Raw genomic sequence first — 20946 nt, forward strand, 5'->3', positions numbered from 1 at the left:
GCATGCCACATCCGCTCTATCACGTGATGCATACTGCTCCGACGTGCTAACGTTCTGAGGCGAGTTACGGCGTGTTGCAAGTTTTGTGAGGTGCTTTCGTGATATTTAATGGATCGGATTACATTTTTTATTTTTCTCCGATCCAGTAATTTAGGTCAGTATCAGACCGATACCGATACGTAATATCGGATCGGTCCATCTCTACTCTGTAAGCTGAGGCAGTTAATGTGCAAAAGAAGACATGGGCAGTGTATATCTGGTAATGTAGCATGAGTTAGCAGGAAAGAATTCAGTCTGGTGCTGCTTTTAAAGCTCTTGTTCCTGTTGTTTAAATATGCTATAGACTAAATAAAATAGACATGACAGTCAACACGAAAAAGACTGAGACATTAGACAATACTGCATGTTTGAGGTACCAATTTACAAATTTAAATATATGTATTTAACACTATTCAGTGGTTCACATACTGAACTTAGAAGATAGAAGCTAAGTATCGATCCTAATGAGCTAGTATTGATTTGGCACCGATACCAGCATTGGTGTCTATACTATCAATATTTGGATTGACCTTCCCAGCTATAGCTTTCACTTGCTAGGGGGAGATTCAGAGATAGGTTCTGATTAGTCAGCATTAATGTTCTTTTAAAAAAAACTATTTCACTAGCTGGGCCCACGTCCTCATTTTAGGATTGACAGCGTTTTAGTAGGTAAAGGTGAACGCTTGGACATGAATTGAGCTGCGGTTTGGGGAAGGCCTCAAAGGGGACTGGCGACGGATCCCGGGCCTGGCAGATCCCCATGTACTAAATAGAAGAGAAGAAGTTAAAGAATTGAGAACAACGAGGGAGGGTGGGGCACGTAAACGAGAATGAACAGTTTGCAGATCTGGGGTAACCTATATAGATGGCAAAAGGAAGGAGCGTGTTTGGAGGCGTGGTCCCGCTCCTGAAATTCAGATACATAATCTCCAATTAATGATGTAAATACAGATCTATCCAGGGCCTCCCCCTCTTTTACCCTGTGACAGCTGGGATAAGCTTCAGCCTGAATGGATACTGAATTGAATAAGCGGTTGAGAAAACGGATGGATGGATAATGTGAATATAGTAAGTCATTAGCTTTGCATGGCTTGGGATGATCTGATACATTTTACATACATTCATACATTCTAATTAATGTTGCTGCACTATTTTTTTGTGTCAGAATATCTAAAGCTGTGAGATTTGTGCAAAAAGGCTGCAGATTCTTCAAATAACCTGCACAGCACTGATTAATGCTCTTGACCTGATGCAAGGACAGTAAGACTAAAAAGATCCATGTCAGCCTCTGGCTCTGTTTTTGTGCTGCATGCTGAGCAGCGGACAGATTTTCCCATACTAATTAGGCTGCAAACCTGCCACCCAAATCAGCACTTGGAGAACACTTCTGAGAAAAAATATAATAGCGATATCAAATGGGATGGCTCAGAAGTTTGCTTATACCCCAAAGGAACGTGACAGGTTTTATTATTCCCGTTCTTGATGTCCCACTTATTAGATATTAATCATTAAAAGCTTCTCCGCCTCATCATTGGCCACCTGAGTAGTTTCTCCCAGGACTACATCTACAGGAAATCTGCTACCGCCGACTCACTTTTCCACCCGGTGGCCAAACTGTAGGAGAGAGTCTCATTGTGCTGCCTCCCACCACGGAAATGAAACACAAAGTAACACTTCCCATCAGCCTCCAGAGGAGAAGTAACAGGAACGATTCTTCCCTCTATTTCTGTTTCTCTCTCTTCTCCTCCTCACTGCTGGTTTCCATTACCTGGGGCTTCTGCTTGTTCACCCTGACAGTTACTTTTTTTTGGACAAGTATCACATACCCACAGCTGTACAGACACACACAACCAAACAACCAACTGTCTCTAAAAGCAGTCTTGGTTGGCACATTGCGTTGTTCTGGGGGCTGCTAAGAGCTTGGCTTCATGCCTTATTCATCCCTCAGGCCTATTCTTTCCACCAGTGCAGAAGAATTTAGGAGGAGGAAAGCTGTCCGGCACCTAACACACTCACCAACAGGATAGAGGTCAATCTGATAACTTCTGGGCAAAAAAACAAAACAAAGAAGAAAATCTTTTATTTCTTACTGCTTGTCTTCTCTCATCTACTGTCTGTGTATTTTATGTGTGTTTAAAGTGAACTTGACAACAGGAAATTTCAGGGTCTATATCAAGCCTGTGAAATTTTTAGAAACGATAATGTCATAAAACCAGAAAGACAACACTAACTGTAGCTGAGCACTCCTACTCACTTTGGATGTGACAACAGAAATCAGACTGTACATGCTGCTGGCACGTACAATCTCACAATCCTTGTCTTTTTGTGTTTTTTACACAAAGATTTTTCCCTTCTGTCCTCATTTTTCTTGAAATGTGTGTCACTGTATTTTCCCTAATAAAGACACAGATAGATTGTAGATTGTGGGATATGTTACAGTGACACTGGGGAAAACTGGTTTCAGACAATGGCATGACTAAAATTATTGTGAATGTTTGCAGTGAACTTGCAATGTTGTTGCATTTGAATGGGTGTTAGGACGTGGTCTGCTCATTCACAGTCAGGAGAAGGTGCTAAAACTGCAACAAGACAGAGTCAGTCTGTTTAATTCTCATTAAACAGAAATGAAAATATAGTCCAGCCAGAAGCTCATAGACCTGAAACAGAAATTCAGTAGTAGTTGCTGCAGGACAACAATTTAACTGCAAGATGACATAGGTGCTCTGCAGCCTTGCGTTTATATAGGAATATAACAAAAATACAACCAATTTGCAGCTAGTGTAGTCAAGTTTCCTGTTGCAAAGAGAAAGATCAAATACTAGTTGCCCTCATTGCACAGGTTGACTCCGAAGAATTGCATAGTGTTGGCAATCTGTCTGTGGTTAGAAATTAGAAGGCAGTTATTTGCAAATGTTCCCAAATTGCAGTCAGTCTAAGCTGGCAATGATTGTGATTCTGTCCACTTGCAATCCAAAGTGGTTGCTCAACTATTTGCAGTTGATTGCTGAATGGAAAAAAACAACAACCAAAAAAGGAATAGTTCAACAATTGTGTAAAACCTCCTTACAACCCAGTGCTTTGCAAAGACTGGAAGCAGCAGAAATAACTGGCAAAACCTACTATTCACACTATTCACAGCTCTATGATTTCTGCAGTCTCTACAAACAAAAGAAACACATCCAAATACACTATATGTTCTTCCCAGAAATTAAATTGTTTACACTCATTAAATCGCGATCTTGAATAAACTGTATTGTCTGGGTAATGTTGTCTGTCTCTACAACTAGCTTTGGTGGGTTGTTGTGGCTTTATGCCAATATTGTACCAGCTATGCATTTGAAACAGTATTTCTGGGATTTTATTACATAAAATTCCTGGGACATGTGTAGACCACTCTGTTGTGCAGTTGGTTCATCCATCCATCCATTCGCGTCCGCTTATCCTGTTCAGGGTCGCAGGGGGCGCTGGAGCCTATCCCAGCTGTCATAGGGCGAGAGGAGGGGTACACCCTGGACAGGTCGCCAGTCTGTCGCAGGGCCAACACACAGAGACAGACAACAGTTCGCACTCACATTCACACCTATGGGCAATTTGGATTAACCAATTAACCTATCCCCACTAAGTGCATGTCTTTGGACAGTGGGAGGAAGCCGGAGTCCCGGAGAGAACCCACGCAAACACGGGGAGAACATGCAAACTCCTCACAGAAAGACCCCGGCCTGATGGTGGAATTGAACTCAGGACCTTCTTGCTGTGCGGCAACAGTGCTAACCACTGTGCCACCGTGCTGCCCGCAGTTGGTTCAATTAAATTTTATTTATATAGTTCCAGTCTATAACAGCAAAAATCTGCAGGTGATATAAATAGAAGACACTCAACAATATTAGATAGAAAACAAAGTGTTTAATGACAAAGGGAAGGAAGAAATCCCTTTAAACAGACAGAGACAGCAGAACCAGGCTAAGGGACGGGCAGTCCTCTCCCATGAGGGGAAAAAGATAAGGGGAAAAACACGAGGACAGAGAGATAAGGAACTCTTCTCAAAACTCTAGGAACCACAACTAAGCCTGAAGTGTGAGAGCCAAGTGCTCTATTAGAATAATAAGGTACTACAAGGTCTTTAAGATATGATTATTCAGGACGTGTGCAAAGATTTTACATTCAATCCTAAATTTAACAGGGAGCCAATGAAGATAATTTAACATGGGAGAAATATGATCTCTGCACTTCTTAGACAAATGAGCAAAATCATCAAAAATGACCTATTCTGAGAAAATCTTTGTGTGTTTCTCACTCTTATATATATTAAATCTTTAGATTTTGTGCAAATAGTATGAATGAAATGTATGACAGGCACGCTTTTCCCTTTTAAAATTCAGACTGCAATAATGCAAAATAATATTTACTCACAGTCAGTGGCAGAACGTCAGTAAAAGGAAGACAAATGAATACATTTATTTAAAAAATCGAATGTAAATGATGGCTCACAGCATGGCTGGTGAGCTCATTAGAGTAGGTGTACTAATGTTAGGGCTTTGGGTACAATCTGCTCTTAGAGTTTGCAACAAAATAACAATAGAAGCATATGAAATAACAGCAAAAAAAAAGACATCAAAGAAAGCTTCAGATCTATCCAAAGCTCGTTTGTCCTGAATAGATTTTACTTAATCTTGCACTCTGGGCATGACCTCAGGGCTGGCAAGCACACTCATCTGACTTACTCTCTCTCTCTCTTTCAGGATAAGGAGGCAGAAAGTTGGGCCTGTTCAGGGGGATGTTCAAAGAAACAAAGAGAGGGATGGCCGTGGAGGAGAAGCCGGGTGTGAAGAGCAGCAGCTCCATCGTTCCCTGCTTTCTGTTTGTGGAGGTAAGCAGTATGGACATGCTGATGTATGGCTTGCAGTTTCTGCACTAATCCTGTGTTACACTAGGAAGGAAAACGGTTTTCAATAGAACTGATGAAATCACCAGAAAACTCCTCACCTCACTTTGCAGATCATGCAAAAAGCTTGACCAAATCTCCTGTTTCATGCTGACTCCAGGTTTATCTCTGAGATTGCCCGTCGTGTTAGCGAGGAGAGACCTGAGAAGTGACTCACTATTTAACGCCCAGCTTTAAGCGCTTTCATCTCTTTACATCCCTACAGTCTCAGCCTCAGCGGTAACATTTTTTCAGGCTCTCAACAGTGGAGTTTGGGACAGCTCAGCAAATTGCTGACATTCTCACTTTGTGTCACGCGCTCTGCTCTGTTCCAGCACCAGGGGAAGTGGTGGCTTGGTAAAGTGGCTACAGTTGTTCTGTGGCATGCTGAGGTTTTTTCCAGCACATTTGTGAACTGCATGATTCATCGAGGTAGTTCTAGATGTCACAGCAGAGACATAGTGGATTTTCAGCTGATGTACTGTAGGATTAAGGTTTGGGCACACCAAAGGTCATTTTTTGTGGCAGGCTGAAAATTTTCAAAAAAACACGCTAACATGCATGGACACACACACTGCTACATCCCTTGTGGAAAGGGTGCTCTACATTGTTTGTGAGAGCAGTCAGACAGATGACTCAGAGGGCTGTGGAAGTCCCAGAGCTTTCACCCATTTGAAACTGAGGTGGTGAAAAGCACAAACTGGTGAGGTAATCAGACGATCTGCAATCTAATTAGACAAAGCTAGCGGTCCTGAAGCTCACTGGCTTCAGCTAAGCCAACCATCAGCTTTTTAGGGAGCAGTCTTTGCAGTTAAAGCATTGTTCTGTTACAGATAAGAGAAGCTGTTTGCACCATTGCTTTCCAGGTGCAACCACAGCATCCTTTTGGATTTAAACATTAGGATTCTGTTTAGTGTTGACAATACATGTGCAGCGCACAGTGTATGTGCTGGATATAATTTGCACTTTATCTGCAGATGGGTCTCATTAAAGGAAACTTTGAACTAGGTGAAGTTTTTGAAATGAAATGCACCTCTCTAGAGGACACGGCAGAGTCGAAGAGTGAAGAAAACACAAAAACAGACATGAGACAAAACACAGTATGTGAGGTGAAAAAGACTGACAGATGCTGTTTTTCCAAAAACAAGTTATGTCTTGTTTTGCCTGCTGATATCTGTCAAAATTCATCCTTTCCTGCAGGCATAACTCAGTCAGATCTAAACACACCCTCATGATGCACATTTTCAATTCAATGTGACAGTGTAATACAGTACTAGTACATCTCAGAAAATTAGAATAGCACAAAAGGGTTTGCTCCTTATAATTGAATTCAAAAATTAAACTTTATCACATTCTATACGTGCACTGCATGTAAAGTGAAATATCACTTTATGTGTGAAATAAGTGAACTCGTAATCCCAGTATGTTAGAATATTTCAATATCTCATAAAAATCAACCAAAAAAGGATTTGCGATGCAGAAATGTCCAACTTTTGAAAAGCTTGTTCATCCATACACTCAATGGGTGTGTTAGAGATCTGTTGTTTTCCTTTCTTCAGCTGTTAGTGCATTCATTGTTTTATATGTGGATGCAAGAGTAAGAAATAAAGGGGGATCCTGGTGTCCTTTTGCTGCCCTTTATCTGAACAGCTCAGCAAATTTGCGCTGTGCACCTTACTGTACCAAACTGTTTCAAAGGGGGACCTGAATAATGTAGTTACACTAGCCAACTCCTTCATCCAATGAAACACTGGTGTCTTTGGTTATAATACACTCTAAAAGCTCTCCATTAGGCCACTCCGCCATATACCTCCCACACACTGGTGCTCAGCCCTCAGGTCTCAGTCAATTCCCTTGCTAACTCTTCATCTATGTGTGTCTGTATGTGTATGATTGCACTGTGATAGAGAAGCCTGGCAAGTAATCGAGTTGAAAGAAAGGAGGCCAGCAGCTGTTACCTGTAGAGGCAGAGTAGTGAAAAAAAAGGGTTTCTTTGGCATGGCAGAGAAGCTTAAGGCTTCTAAAGCTATTATTTTATATTTATATATATCAAATTAAGCAACGTTTAAACAATAGAATGATTTAAATCTTGTATGGCACAGTTGCAAAGTTATGAGCTATTAGCCAAATTCATTACTGCATTGAAAATTACAATACTGGTGGAGCACTAATGAGGGACAGCAAACGGATTGTTTGCTAAGTCCTGCCTCCATCTAAATTCTTGAACTGTTAATTCTGTATTTAAGAATAACTGGCTCCCCATTTATGGCAACTATTGGTAGCAGAATTAATCCACCGCTGCAAGCTAGCTAATTAAGCTAACACTGTAATATTAAACAGGACTCACTTTGACACACATGTGAAATACTATATTGTAGATGTGGACCATTTAACATAACTTGAAATATAATAAACTAATGAAGACAGTTTAATCATGTGGTCTTTTCACCGTGTTAGTAATGATTGGTCACTGATGTAGGGAGCATAGCATAGCTAGCAGTCTTGGGGAAGCAATTTTGAATTGGTACTTTTCTATACTCCTAGTTACTTCACTCAGACATCCTGTGCTTAAGTAGAAGTACAGATACTAGTGTTAAAACATACTCCAGTAAAAGCTGAAGTACTGAGTTAACTTCTATTCGAGTAAAAGTGAAAAAGTACGGGCTCTCCCCTCCCCTCAAACGTGTCAAACCGAAAGTAATGAGCCTGTTTTAAAAATGAAAGTAGAGATATTTGTTTAAAAATGTAGGAAGTAAAAGTAAAAAGTTGTCAGAAAAATAAATACTCAAGTAAAGTACAGATACCTGAAAATTCTAGCTAAGTACAGTTCGTTACCTCCCACCTCTGTTAAACATACTATTTTAGGCTACTAATACATGGCGCCTGCTTTTTCTTTTAATTCTCTTTATTTTCGTCTTTCGATTGTTGATTCTCTATTTGTCTTCACAGTTTTCTTACTTTACTTGTAGCCAGTTGAGTTTGCCCAGATTTACTTTTCTGCCAGAATGAGAGCTGTTTGTTTGTCTTCTCCATGACTGAGCATGGGTAAAGAAAGATCCAATTGAGTTTTGGGATGGATATGAATTTCTTTGTCTATAATTGCAAAACAGGGCACAGGTCTTGGAGGAGAATGTGTTTTCTAAAAATCTTTCTTGTTTTGTTAATTTTCCGTCTGTTTAATGTTTTCGAATTTTTCCCCTGGATTCACTGAGTTTCATTATGTCTAAAGCATATTGAAAAAGAAAACAGAAAATAACTGCATGTATGTATTTGTGGTTGTCAAGCTACAAACAGACTTTTGTTATTTGGAAAAGAAGTTTGGGGATTTTTTTCCTTCTTTTGACTAGATTGATGTGTTTTGTTTGATGATGATCTTTCTGTAAAATGGCAATGGAAATGACATGGCAGTGGATGATCTACTAAAACATTCATCCCTGATAAATGGTAATACTAGATGCAGAAATACTCTAGAGATAAATAGTGTTTACAAGTCATTCTACAGTTAGACATACCCTTACAACAGACTTATATTGATGCAAGTTGGAAATCACAGCACTGAGTCACTGTATAAACTGGGTTGTCTCATTACTGATACTGTTGCTAAGCAGACAGAAAACATCACAGAGCTTTTTTTCTCTCCCACTGCTTTTTAAGGGTCGAATTTCTTTTGAGGCATCAAAGTTGTTTTTTTTTTTTGCAGAACAGTGGTTTTCTAACTCTTACGTCTAAAATATGGCATTAGAAGGTGCCTTCTAAGCAAGCAAGGAAAAAAAAACTTACCAGAGTTTTCTTGCCCAAACTTCCATATATTATGACAGCTGCCTGTGTGGTTTAAATTCAAAAACACAGCTACAATAACAAACCCATTGTTAGTTCAAAGAGTCCAAGTTACATTCATAATTTTACCTGGATGTTTTCCATGCATTCAAGTTCCCAACCCTGGAGCTTCTCACTGTAAATTGACAGTGTTAACTATTGAGCCTCTACACTGCCTTAAATAACATTACATTATTGATTGTGAGGTGCTTTAGCAGTTTATGTTGCAGGGGATGATTCTTGGAGATGACTGCATATTCTGTGATTGTCAAGGGTTTGTGTTGCTACTTCTCTGGATACTACAAGCTGCCTATAGCATTTAGTAATGTGACATGGACATGCAAATGAAATCAACAGACACTACAGATTTCAACGGCTCTTAGCCAAGCAAGAGGTACGAGCATGCTTCCAGAGACAACAGCCAACTGTGACTGAAAGGATAAATTCAAACAGGAAGAATTCTTGATGACAGAATGTAATTTGAAATGCAAGGACAGACCTCACTCTTACTTTGGTAGGTTTTAATTCATGTTTATTCTTAGTTGTCACTGGGCAACTGCTGCTCACCATGCTTACCTTCACAGGATACTGCTGCCATCCTGTATCCCAGTTTATTCCAGTTCATGGTGAATTTAATTCCTGTCTGAAACTGAAGAAAAAAAAAAAAAGAAAGAAAAGACAACAAATAAATTCTTAATTAATTACTTCAAAAATAATGAATGATAATGATTACCAGCCATGGTGAGTAACCACAATTATTGCTACAGTGCCTAATCTGCTTACTGACCCATAGGAAGCAGTGTGAGCAAACTACAGTTAATATTTCACAAATAGGTTTCCCGCCAGGAGTTGTTTGGCTGGTTAGTTGGGAAGTAGTAGTTAGTCACTAACCAGTCATAGAAAAATGGATAAACAGAAATACTGAGGCCTTTGATAAATGAACAGAAACTTGTAGCTTTAAAAGCATTTTCAGATTGGATTTAGCTAACTAACACACCATTGAGAAAGGGCTTGCTATGGGCAAAGTAAAAGTTCTTTAATACCAGAAATATTTTTTGCTTTTACACCTACTGCTTCCTAAAGGCAACAAAGAAGAATTCATGTTTAAGGCACTTCCCCATTGTTTTCACTTTTCAGACTGTCCAGCTTTTATATTGTCAAACAAACAAAAGACTGTGGTTTAACAGAGTTCTTCTGGATGTCATAATATGGGAGTTGGATGCGCAGATCAACTATTACATTGAAACCATCAGTTTAGTATTGTATAGCTCTAACCTGTCATCGCACAGACACGGGACCTCTAAGGTTGCCCTGTCGTATCATCAGGAACAAGCAGCAGAGATTTTCAAATCTCAGGGTTACAGGATGGGGCGTGCAACCCTGAGCAATAATTAAGCACCTTATGCGTTACAGTGGGGCAAACCAGTGTAGTGAGGAAGCCATGGGGGTGTGTTATTAGTGTGAAGCATGTTTAGATTGGGTAACATCCACATTGATGCCAGCACCTGAGGATTCCTGGCAGAGCACTGCCCTGTAATGTGCCAATCAGAGTTATTTATTTCTGCTGGCAGTAGTTGTAATGTTGTTGCTAAGTGATGTATATTTTTAAATTGCATAAATGAAGAATGTTAATAATTTCTCACTGTCCTGCAGTAGGAACAGGTTTGACAATACCTATCAAACATGTCCCTCCACATCTTTAGTGTGTGTGTGTGTGTGTGTGTGTGTGTGTGTTTGTGTGTGTGTGTGTGTGTGTGTGTGACAGTGATCCATACCAAGCCAGAAGGACCTGCTCTTTTATTGAGCCCTACACACCTCATCAGCAGTTACCATGGAAACCAATCAGCCAGACTCATTCTCCGTCTGTGCTCTTTTTCTTCTGACTCCTTTCATCCTCTGTGCCCTAATCACAAGTCACAACCTTTTCTATCAGTGCTACCCACTCAGCCATCTTGTTCTGTGTGTCTGTTCTATCCCCTCCATTTTGCTCTGTCATTTCCCATTTTTCAGTGTGATTCCCTCCCTGCTAGCACTTATCTTTGGTCTCTGGTTCTGGCAGGATTTCTCCCAGCCATTCACAGCAGCACAGATATCAACATCACCTTTCATTAATTTCAAATTAATCCTGTTTTACCGTGTTCAATTCTATGTTATCGTCTCTGCTCCTCATCTAATCCCATTCTGTAAAGGCTGGAGATAAGAACTGTTTTAACCTTTGTTACCTAAATAGCATATTTAAAAATATATTCTGTGGACATTTTTTCTATTTGTTATCTGATAGGTGATACTTTATCTACCTCTGCACCTCAAAAAATAGTCTTTGCCATTCGGAGAGACACCAGCAAATTTGCTGTTTAAACAAAACTTTTGTTCAATGCTAATCTACTGTGTGGTTCAGTGTAGAGGTGTTTTCGATTGTGAAGAACAGCTGATTACTCTTATCTAAACCAGTGGAGCACCAGATATAAAGTCACATTCTGCCAGTTTAAATGCTTTTTACAGGTCTCCTCACAAGTTGAACTAAACTGTTCAGTCTGACTTCTGTCATTAAAATGTGGTTCCTGTGTTACAAACGTACCTTTTGCCTTTTCATGCTGCTATTATTTAGGACAGCTAATTGTATAATTTGTCCTTTTGGGGTGTAGGAGTCAAAAAACAGAAGTGTTCAAAGGCCAAAGTAGTGCATTTCCTTGAGAATAATAAAAACAGAAATAAGATGTCCAAATACTCTAACCCATATCATGGCAATAAAATAAGCTGTGTAACTACTGCTTACATAAAAACCAAGAGGATAAGTAGCAGCCAGACACTGCTAATTAAATGCACTTGATTAACTAATTATCAGCAAGTGGGAGCTCCTCAATAAAAGCAGACATATTGGCAGTTTGCTGGTCTGGAGCACTCAGGTGTTTGTGAGAACAATGCCACAACCTACCTGGGAATGGATGCCCCAAATTCACCCCAAGTTCATACTGTGCAAAGAAATTGTGAAAAACCCAAGAGCTGTGTGTCAGACATGTTAGCATGTTAAGTGTTAAAATCCATGACAATTTAGTTAAAAAATGTATAACAAGTATGACTTATTTGAAAGGATTGGTAGGAGAAATTCTCCTCTCTTCAAGAATAAAATGGCAGCACTGTGAAGTTTGCCAAGCTGCATCTCAACTAACCACAAGACTTAGGGAATGATGTCTGCTGGCCAGACAAGCCTAATGTGACGATGTTTGATCATAACACACAGCAACACATTTGGTGAAAACCAAAACATGGCATATCAGCACAAACACCTCAAGCCAGCTGTCCAAGCATGGTGATGCAGGGGGGAAGATTTGAGCTTGTTTTTCAGGTCATAGAACCTGGCACCTTACACTCACTGAGTCAACTATGAACTCCTCTGTAGAGTCAAATGTGACAGCTAAAGCTTGGCGCAAACTGCTCATGCTATAGGACAATGATTCCAATCACAGCAGCAAATCTGCAACAGAGTGGATGAAAAAAAGAAAGAATCATGGCTCCACAATGCCCCAATCAAAAATCCAGACTTTAACTCCACTGAAATGCTGGAGTACAGCTGTGCATAAATTAATGCCTCGATGGACTGAGGCAATACTGTAAAGAAGTCATTTTCATGCCCTTGTTAAGGTTAAAATTAGGATGTTAGCCATAGTTAAGATTTACCATGAAGGCAGGTAGCTGTTCTTTAACTCGGAGCTTGCATGCATTTCTCCAATGTGTCACACATCAGCTTTTATGCACTACCAGTTTTGATAGTGTGGGTGCCACAATTAAACTGAACCAAATATGACTAACTCACATCTCGATCATCCCTGAGCTCCTTTGCTTAAAAAAATTAAATGAGAGGCAATGGGTTACATCTTGCACATCAATCTCATTGTTTTTGTAGATCTGTGGAAAAATTTTCACATTTTTGAAAGTAAACCTTCATTTCTGTGGTATATATACATCCGTTCCTTTGGTGTTGCCTCTCAGTCTGATGATTTACAGGCAAAAATGTCTCCACCAGAGGGCACTGCTGTAACACAGCTAAAGCTTTCCTGCAAAATGCAGCATTAACTATGTAACTTGCTTTGAACTTTGATCTTTCACATAGTTTTTATTACTCAGTTTTCTCGCTTAATTCACTTTGACACACAGCACATAAAAACAAAAAAACTCTTCAATGTGTCACACACACGCACACACACATCGGTCTCAGAAGCCTCATTAACACCAGAGTGACATGCAGAGATTAGACAGAGAACACTTCAGCATCACATCAGTGTCTTGAGCTGCCTCCTCAGCTGCTATAAATAGGCCAGAGTGTTTAATGGTGGATAGCTGATAGCTTACCAAGTCACACGAAGTCTCCCGGTGTAGCCAACCACATCTCTTCCCCACGCAATCAAACCTTTGCATGCACACAAGGTCAAATGTATGGAGAATGAGATAGACAGTCAATAGCCAGAAATACTGAGCTAACTGTTAAATCCGCTCAAACAAAGGCAAACGCTGACCCACAAAACAGATGCTGTAATGCTGTATCTCGAGTGTGATCAAGCGAATTATACTAGATGACTTCTTTTACAGTCCATCTGGTTAACTCTATAAGTAGAACTCACAGCACAATGCTGTGCTCTAGCTTTAATTTCTTTTATTTTTTGTGCAAGTTCGGTGGCTTAGCTGTAGTTGAATGAGTGTCTTATATGACATATAGATTGTTCTGAGACCTTAGCTAGTAAAACTGAATGTGTTATTGCCTTATATGACTGACAGATTCACCAGGTTAGACAATGCTATTTTGACAGTGAATGTAATAAAGATGATATGAAAAGACCAGCAGAAGGTTATGGTTTGTTGGCAGAGCAATTTAGAGCTGCTTGATTTTTGTGTCACCGTGTCTGTTTAAAGCTCTGTGCTGTGAGGTTACCTAACCTGTATATATTAAATCAAAAATCTCTTCAAAATGTCACAATAACACCCAGGATTTTCCCTTAAAGGACAGATCTGGTGTTGCATGTTGTATCTGTATTCAGAGAAGATAATGATAGACAGTACAGGCTTTAGTTTGAAATCTATGTGTTTATGGGAATCGGCTCAGTGACAGATTAATAAGACAAACAGTGTCAGGATGCAGCTACAATTTTTAGAGAATAAGCAGTAGGTGATATTCATGACATTTGTTGACAATGAAGAAAAATCTCAAAAGATGCATTTTGTTGAGTGATCACTTGTGGCTGATCCAAAAGCAAGCCAAAACTCGACAACATTAAAAATGCTTTATGGTGTGGTTGTTAACCTATTTCACTGTGAAAGATTCAATGTTTGAGACCGGGAGGAGACATAAACCCAGTCTCAGAGGGTGACAAGCTAGTGTACTCCTAGTGTTTGTCCCGAGATGATACGAAATAAATGTGAGGGTTAAGGCGGGAATAGAATGCCAAACCAAACATCTGGATCTATCTGCATTGGTAACCCCTTGGGAAATAGGTGAGCAGCCACGTCTTTTGAAGCATTTTTATAATAGAGTTGTAGCTCAAAAGCTCAAAAGGGACTGATCATACTGCTGACTACTAGAACTTTATGTCTCAGTTTGGGAAGTGAAACTCTAGTATTTCAGTCTGTTACTAATATTACTAGTGTGTCTGCCCATTGCACTCATACAGTTTTTGATTGCAGACTGCTAACTAAGTTAGCTACTTTTAGCTGACAATATTAGCTTCACCCCGTGAGTAGATTGTCGATTGCAGTCAACTGAATTCTGTTTTTCTACTCCTCCCAATTGAAGTGCATAGTCCTAGATAAAGTTGGCTACTGTAGGACAAACAACTCTGAGTGCAGGCTAACAGTCCAGTGTTGACCTGAGCTGTCAATATGTGTCCACATCGATTTACTCTGTTGGAGGCTGTAAAACTTTGTGAAAGCTGCCTGATTGTTGAGGATAGTCTGAACTTTTCTCTCAGTAAAGCGCTGCTGTTTTGCTGACGCTAGATGCTGTCAACTAGCAACTAACAGCAGCTGTTAGCAGCTGTTAGTTGCTGTTAGTTGTCGTTAGCTGGCATTAGTAAAAGTTTGTTTGAAGTTGATCTAAGATTGTAGGACTTGGACTCTTAGAAAATAAACTTTGATACAATATGAGACACAGTACAGTTTGATTCAAACTGTTTACCACAGGGGAAAATTACATTTTTAGCTCACGTTAGGCTAACATTAGCTGACATAACAATCACTTATAATTTACCAGCTGCTCTTGTTTAGCAAGCTCATTGTCAGCTGTCTGGAGACGGGAGGGTCACTTCTCTAATCTTTTGGCAATAAGTGATTGTAATTGTGTTATGCATTTTTTCCAGTGTCAGAGCCCCAGTGTCATATTTTGAGGCCAAATTAACTCAAATTAAAATTTCCCTCCTAAGAGTTATATTCACCTCCACATTTAACTTGGTCTCAGTCACATACTTACAATACAGTTAGGGGGAATGGCGATGCCTATTCACATTTTTTCCTATTAAATGAACTCAAAACGTAAGTGAAATTTATACGTATTTATTTATAGATATTTCAGTCTCCAAGAATCATCAAAGCAGGAACCAAAATGTTATACTAGTCCATAGAGCTGGGCGATAGAACGATAACGATATGTATCACGATATAACTTTTACTCGATAGAGAAATTAAGCTATCGCGATAGACCTCGCCGCTCTTGTAAAAAAAAAAAAAAGGTCAGCCAATCCAAATTAAGTAGCGCAGAGCCGAACCAATCACAGCCGCAGCGTCACGTCGCGTGACTTGTTACGTACAGCACAAGTGCCAAGCCGCACGTGTGTTTGTTTGGGAAGCAGCCAGCGGGTAATGGAGGAAATGAGTGTGCCGACTAGAAAAATCAACCGAGCGTGACCGAAGAGAAAACAGATGATGGTTCCAATGCCGGAGAGATTGTCGAACGGAAGAGCCATAGAAGTTCCGTAGTGTGAAGGTATTTCGGCTATTTCAAGTCTGACAAAAAACAGAGTAGCGTGCACTGTAAATTGTGCCGAAAGCAAGTCTGGAAATACAATAAACTGGTGCATGCGTCACACTGGCGCCACGTTATTGTTTCGGTGAAATGAATTTCTACAATACTGTTACTGTTAATTCTACTCTCTGCAGTGTTTAAATGCTTACATATACACACAGTTACTGTCCTCCACACATACGACTCTGGTTCTGCTTCTATGCCCCAGCTTTGTTTACTTTTTCCCACCGAGGCTTCTAGACTTCTGATTGGCCAACATTTCTGCACGGTTAGGAATCTAGCGCCACCTGCTGCTTTGGCATGTTCATAGCAGCGTTTTCCTTCATTTCTGCCTTTATGTGTGGACGGGATTATTTTTTAAAACGAAAACGGAAAATCTCCGTTTTCAAAAATACCCGTGTACGTGTGGACGTAGCCTCAGTCTCTGACTGGAAGCGCTAATTCGTCATTCGGCTTTTGTCAGACTAAAGTAACTGTTAAAACTGTTTGAAAAGCTCAAGCTATACAACAAGGAGAGATTGAGAATTTCCTTTTAGTTCTCAGTTTATTTGATATTGACCAAAAGTTAGTCAGTTTTGTCTGTTCTTCTGTAAAACAAACTAAGATTTATTTTTAGAATTAATATTTTGTTTCTAAGTGGAATTGACAATTTAGTCTGTTTCGTTTGTTCTATTTTGAAACTTAAACGCTTTAGTCGGCTGCCTTTTGTGTAGTTTGCAATATTTGCCTTTATTTATCTGAAAAAGTCTCATGTTCCTTAAGTACATCTACCCTGTTGAACTTATTATGGGAAATAAATATTTAAATAAAAACAAGCTGCTGATTATTTCACATTTTACTTGTGAGCAACGGCACATTTAAATCTTACAAATATAGTTATTTGGCTTATATCGTGATAGATATCGTTATCGCCTGAAATGAAAAAAACATATCGTGATATGAAAAAATCTCATATCGCCCAGCTCTACTAGTCCATAAACCAGTGGCTGGCAATATGGTAGCTACATCCACCTTTTATTTACAGTTTGTGCTCTGGTTGAAATAATGCATGGTAAATTTAGCAATAAAAAATATTCTGATGATTCATCAAAAAAAAAGGTAAACCAGCTACTGTAGTCGGAGTGAGTAATACATAGACTGCACACTGTATAACTTGGCAGACAAGGAGTTAGGAGCTTGCGGCAGATTGTGGGCTGGTAATAGCTGTTTTGCTGCAGTGTAATCTCTATATTTTGTATACACAAGGTTTCCCCGTGGAGATACGCGCACTGCAGAGGTGGATTTCTTGCTGCACCAACGGCATGCAAAGAGGTGGATCCCCAGCAGCATGCATGGTTGTACATGCACAGTGTTATCTATTAAAAGACTCCTACAAGGCAGTTTACATGGTGACTGGTATGCAGTGAAATAAGAGCACTAGGAGAGGTGTTTTCTTTTTAAAGTGTGAAAAAGAGGGCTGGATTGGAGGATGATTAAAGCAGTGCTTGTTCCTCTCATCTCTTTTTTACTGATCCCACTGGACTCCTTTTCCTTCAGCCTTTTTTTTTTTTACAGCAGAATGTACAAAAGCTCCCACTCTTGTATTCTCTTCACATCTGTCCTAACCCTACCTGCCCATAAACAAACGCACACACATACTCACTCGGAGATGGACTGAAACTCTCTGGGCGGCCCTCTCCATCACCAGCTCACCTCTTCGTCCTGCTCTTACATTCACACGCACTATTTCAGTCTGCTCCCATCATCTTCCCACCCTCTCTCGTTCCCTGAACACCTGTTTTTCTCCTTCCTTTATTTTTCCTTTCGTCTTCTGGGACTTGCTAAATGCACCGTTAGTTCTTTCTTTTTCCAGCTCCCATTGCTCCACATTTTTCACTCTTGAGCACTCTGCCTAAACTTTTCAAATTTGTACTCTCGTTCTCATTCAGCTGCAAAAACCTGACAAAGCAGGGCCATTTACTCTGCTTACAATGCCTGTTTGTCACATTGGAATATTTGTATAGATTAGGTGCTCAAGGCAGCTCGAACTATTATTGCTTTAATATAGCTGTTTGTCATCATTTGAGCAAAATATCAAGAGAGTACTGGTGCATGGTACAGAGTAAGGGAGGAGGAGACAGCAAATGTATTTTCCTGTCTGTCCATGCAGGTATCTGTATGAAAGATAATATTACAACCAAATCAGATGACACACTGGATCAATCTGCACCAAACTTAGATATAGTCTCAGAAAACTTTATGGAGCAATGCTGGGCAGACCATGTTCAGACAGAATCGATAAGAGACAGTTTGGCAGAAGCTGCTGAATCATTAGTTGTTAGTGGTGAGGTTTAGTGACTCGCTTCAACTGTTGCTTTCACAGATACAACACAATTACACAAGACTGAGACACCGTTTTGACATAGGCTCTAAATGAAGCTGCAGATGAGTTTCAATTTTAAGTTCTTGACATGAATTTTGAAATAGGAGAAAAAGTTCTTATTGTTACCTACAGTGAACCTTAAATCAAAGTCACTCCAAGAAGCACTATGATATAATATAATAATGTTGGTGTGCTGGTGTTGTCACCAGTCCCTGGGGAGGACCTAAAAACTCTGGTAACCTTTTTAGGTTTTCCAGATATGCAGACACTGACTTCTTGAGGTCAACTTGTCCTCCATTTCGGTGGCTGATAATCATGGTGACAGTGTAAGTTCAAGTGAACAAGGCCCCAATCATGCATCCACCTGTGGGTAGGGAAAAGCCTGTATTCCCCAACTGTTTGTGATTGCTTTGGTTGCTAGCATATTGCTGTGGTAGTGACAAACTTGTGTGCAAACACTGACCAGCTACTCTCCGAGCTGTTGTGAAATCATGAAAAGTGCAGCAGACAGCAGAAATGGATACTGCTTTCAAAGTAAACATTTTGCTTTTATTTAAACACACATTGGCTGCAACACTTAGGAACTTGTACCTTATTCAAATTTTACCACCACTAGTGGCTGGCAAGTATTTGCAGACAAACATGATTGTTTTTTCAGGAACTGATCCCTTTAGTTGTGGTGAAAGGAACTCTTAATGCTTCTGGAAGAATGGTCAGAAATTCCCATAAACAGACTCCTAAACCTTGTGTAAAGTCTTCCACTGAGAGATGAAGCTGTCACAGCTGCAAAGGATAGACCGACATCATAATAGACCCCATGGATTAAAAATGGGATGTCACTCAAGTTCATATGTGTGTGAAGGCAAGCAAGCACATATTTTAAGACATAATGACGCTGCTGATCAGATGAAGGTGGTATCAGTAGAAATGTCTGTGTTACGCAGACATTAATGAACATTGATTAATATTTAGACCTGCTACTTCTCCTCAGCCATCAGCCTTACTTCAGCGGATACACCAGCAGTTCTGGGTGTTGATGGATTTTTTTCCCGTTATTGATATTACTTCTGGCAAGAAGTGCATTCAAGTTTATCAGAGTTTTTAAGTAAAGAAATTAATCTTCCTGCTGTCTTCAAACAGGGATGCCTTGCTTTCTTTGCCCAGCTTTTACTTTTCAAAATGAGTAGCATTATCCAATAAGCTGTTGTAATTGTTGAAATATAGAGCTGTTGGGGCAGCATGGTGGCGCAGTGGTTAGCACTGTTGCCTTATCACAAGAAAGTCCTAAATTCAATTCCACCACCCTGTTAATGTGGGTTCTCTTTGGCTTCCTCACATAGTCCAAAGGCATGCAGTTGGCTAGGCTAGGTTAATTGAAGAATCTAAATTGAGTGCAAATGGTTGTCTGTCTCTATGTGCTGGCCCTGCGGCAGACTGGTGACCTGCCCAGGGTGTGCGCTGCCTCTCATCCTATGGTAGCTGGGCACGGCTCCAGCCCCCATGAATTGGATAAGTGGAAGAGAATGGATGGTACAAATATTAATGTAACAAATTGTTTATGCTTCACAAATCATTGTGCACCATGCTGTATGCCCAGTTAAATGGAGTTAATTTTGGATGGTTAGCTGTTCTGTCCTGCATTTATTGTGAATAGGATTCCTCTCACTCCGACTCTAACAGTGTGTAGTGGACCAGGTGCGAGCCCAGACTATTGTTCTAAAACTATAATGTGTAAACTGGTGATGTACTAAAACAAAAGTAAAGTTGTGGAGCAGTTAGCTTAGAAGAACTGCAGAGTCAGATCGTAAATGTCTGTTTCGAACCTCTTCAACACTTTAGGGCAGTAACATACAGTTTGTTTGCCAACTAAAAGAAGAAAAGTAAATTTCATCCTTTTGTCTCGGTGCAGGCAAACTTTTACAAACCTGAGCCCTTCATTCGTGAACACTTCTAGCCACAAGGCTTTTTAACAGTGCTGATATATAACAGGGTATACTGCACCAAATAAACTGGGTTTTTATTGTTTTCTCCCCCTTCTAGTTCCCTTAATGCCACTCTCAGCAGAAAGCCTCTATTGTATTTAGAATGACAGATTAGAATCAGCACAGACCGCTGAGCCATGAAGTTAGCGGCGGCTGCCTGTTAGCTTCCAGTTCACATAAAATAACACATATTAGGATGACATGATGGAAATCATCCCGTGCGTAGAGCTAGGGTCATGGCCTTTCTTTTATTTAATCAAAGGCTGAGAGGAGAACCAAAGAAATGGAAGTGGGAGGGCGGCGTGTGGGTGGTGTTGGTGGTTGCACTGGCAACGTATGGGCTAGTAGGTGGTGTTTGGCTTCAAACCTAGGTGGTGAAACAAGCTCCAAATCCCAGTAAAAGAATACAAGTTTACAGTCTTTGTGGGGTTTTTTTTGTTTTGTTTTTTTCTGGAATGTGCAGCAGAGGAAACCAGATACACCAGTTGCTCAATAATTGATCACATTTTCTGTTCTGTGCAGTTTGTCATGGTGTGAAGCTCCTCTGCTTCAACACCGAAGAGCGTTACCGTTGAGCACCGTAGACGTGTTTTTGTGGTGTTCGCGGCAGAGCAGCAAAGCCGAAGCGCTGCTGCAGGTCTGACAAAAGCACATAGAGCTTACACATGTACACCCCAGTGAGACTTTGTTGTCGTGTTTCATATTTTCAACAAGGTGGCTGCTTTTTATGCTGACAGCACTGGGGATTTGAGACTATGAGATGGATTCCACAAAAAAAACCAAAAAACACCTGAGTAGAAATGATACTTTTAAAAGA

General features: G+C 40.1%; 1 protein-coding gene across 3 annotated transcripts in view; it reads left to right on the forward strand.

Annotated features, from left to right (window-relative positions):
- The window catches only part of plppr2a (phospholipid phosphatase related 2a), a 75810-nt gene that overhangs the window by 4091 nt on the left and 50773 nt on the right, over positions 1 to 20946 (forward strand). For all 3 annotated transcript variants that reach the window (XM_005926739.3, XM_014335001.2, XM_014335002.2), the window contains one exon: positions 4779 to 4906. In XM_005926739.3, the coding sequence (XP_005926801.1) occupies positions 4814 to 4906 (93 nt within the window). In that variant the 5' untranslated portion in view covers positions 4779 to 4813. The remainder of the gene's footprint in view (positions 1 to 4778; positions 4907 to 20946) is intronic.

Source organism: Haplochromis burtoni, unplaced genomic scaffold, assembly GCF_018398535.1.
Source record: "Haplochromis burtoni strain Fernald_Lab_line unplaced genomic scaffold, NCSU_Asbu1 Contig_45, whole genome shotgun sequence".
Taxonomy (NCBI): Eukaryota; Metazoa; Chordata; class Actinopteri; order Cichliformes; family Cichlidae; genus Haplochromis; species Haplochromis burtoni.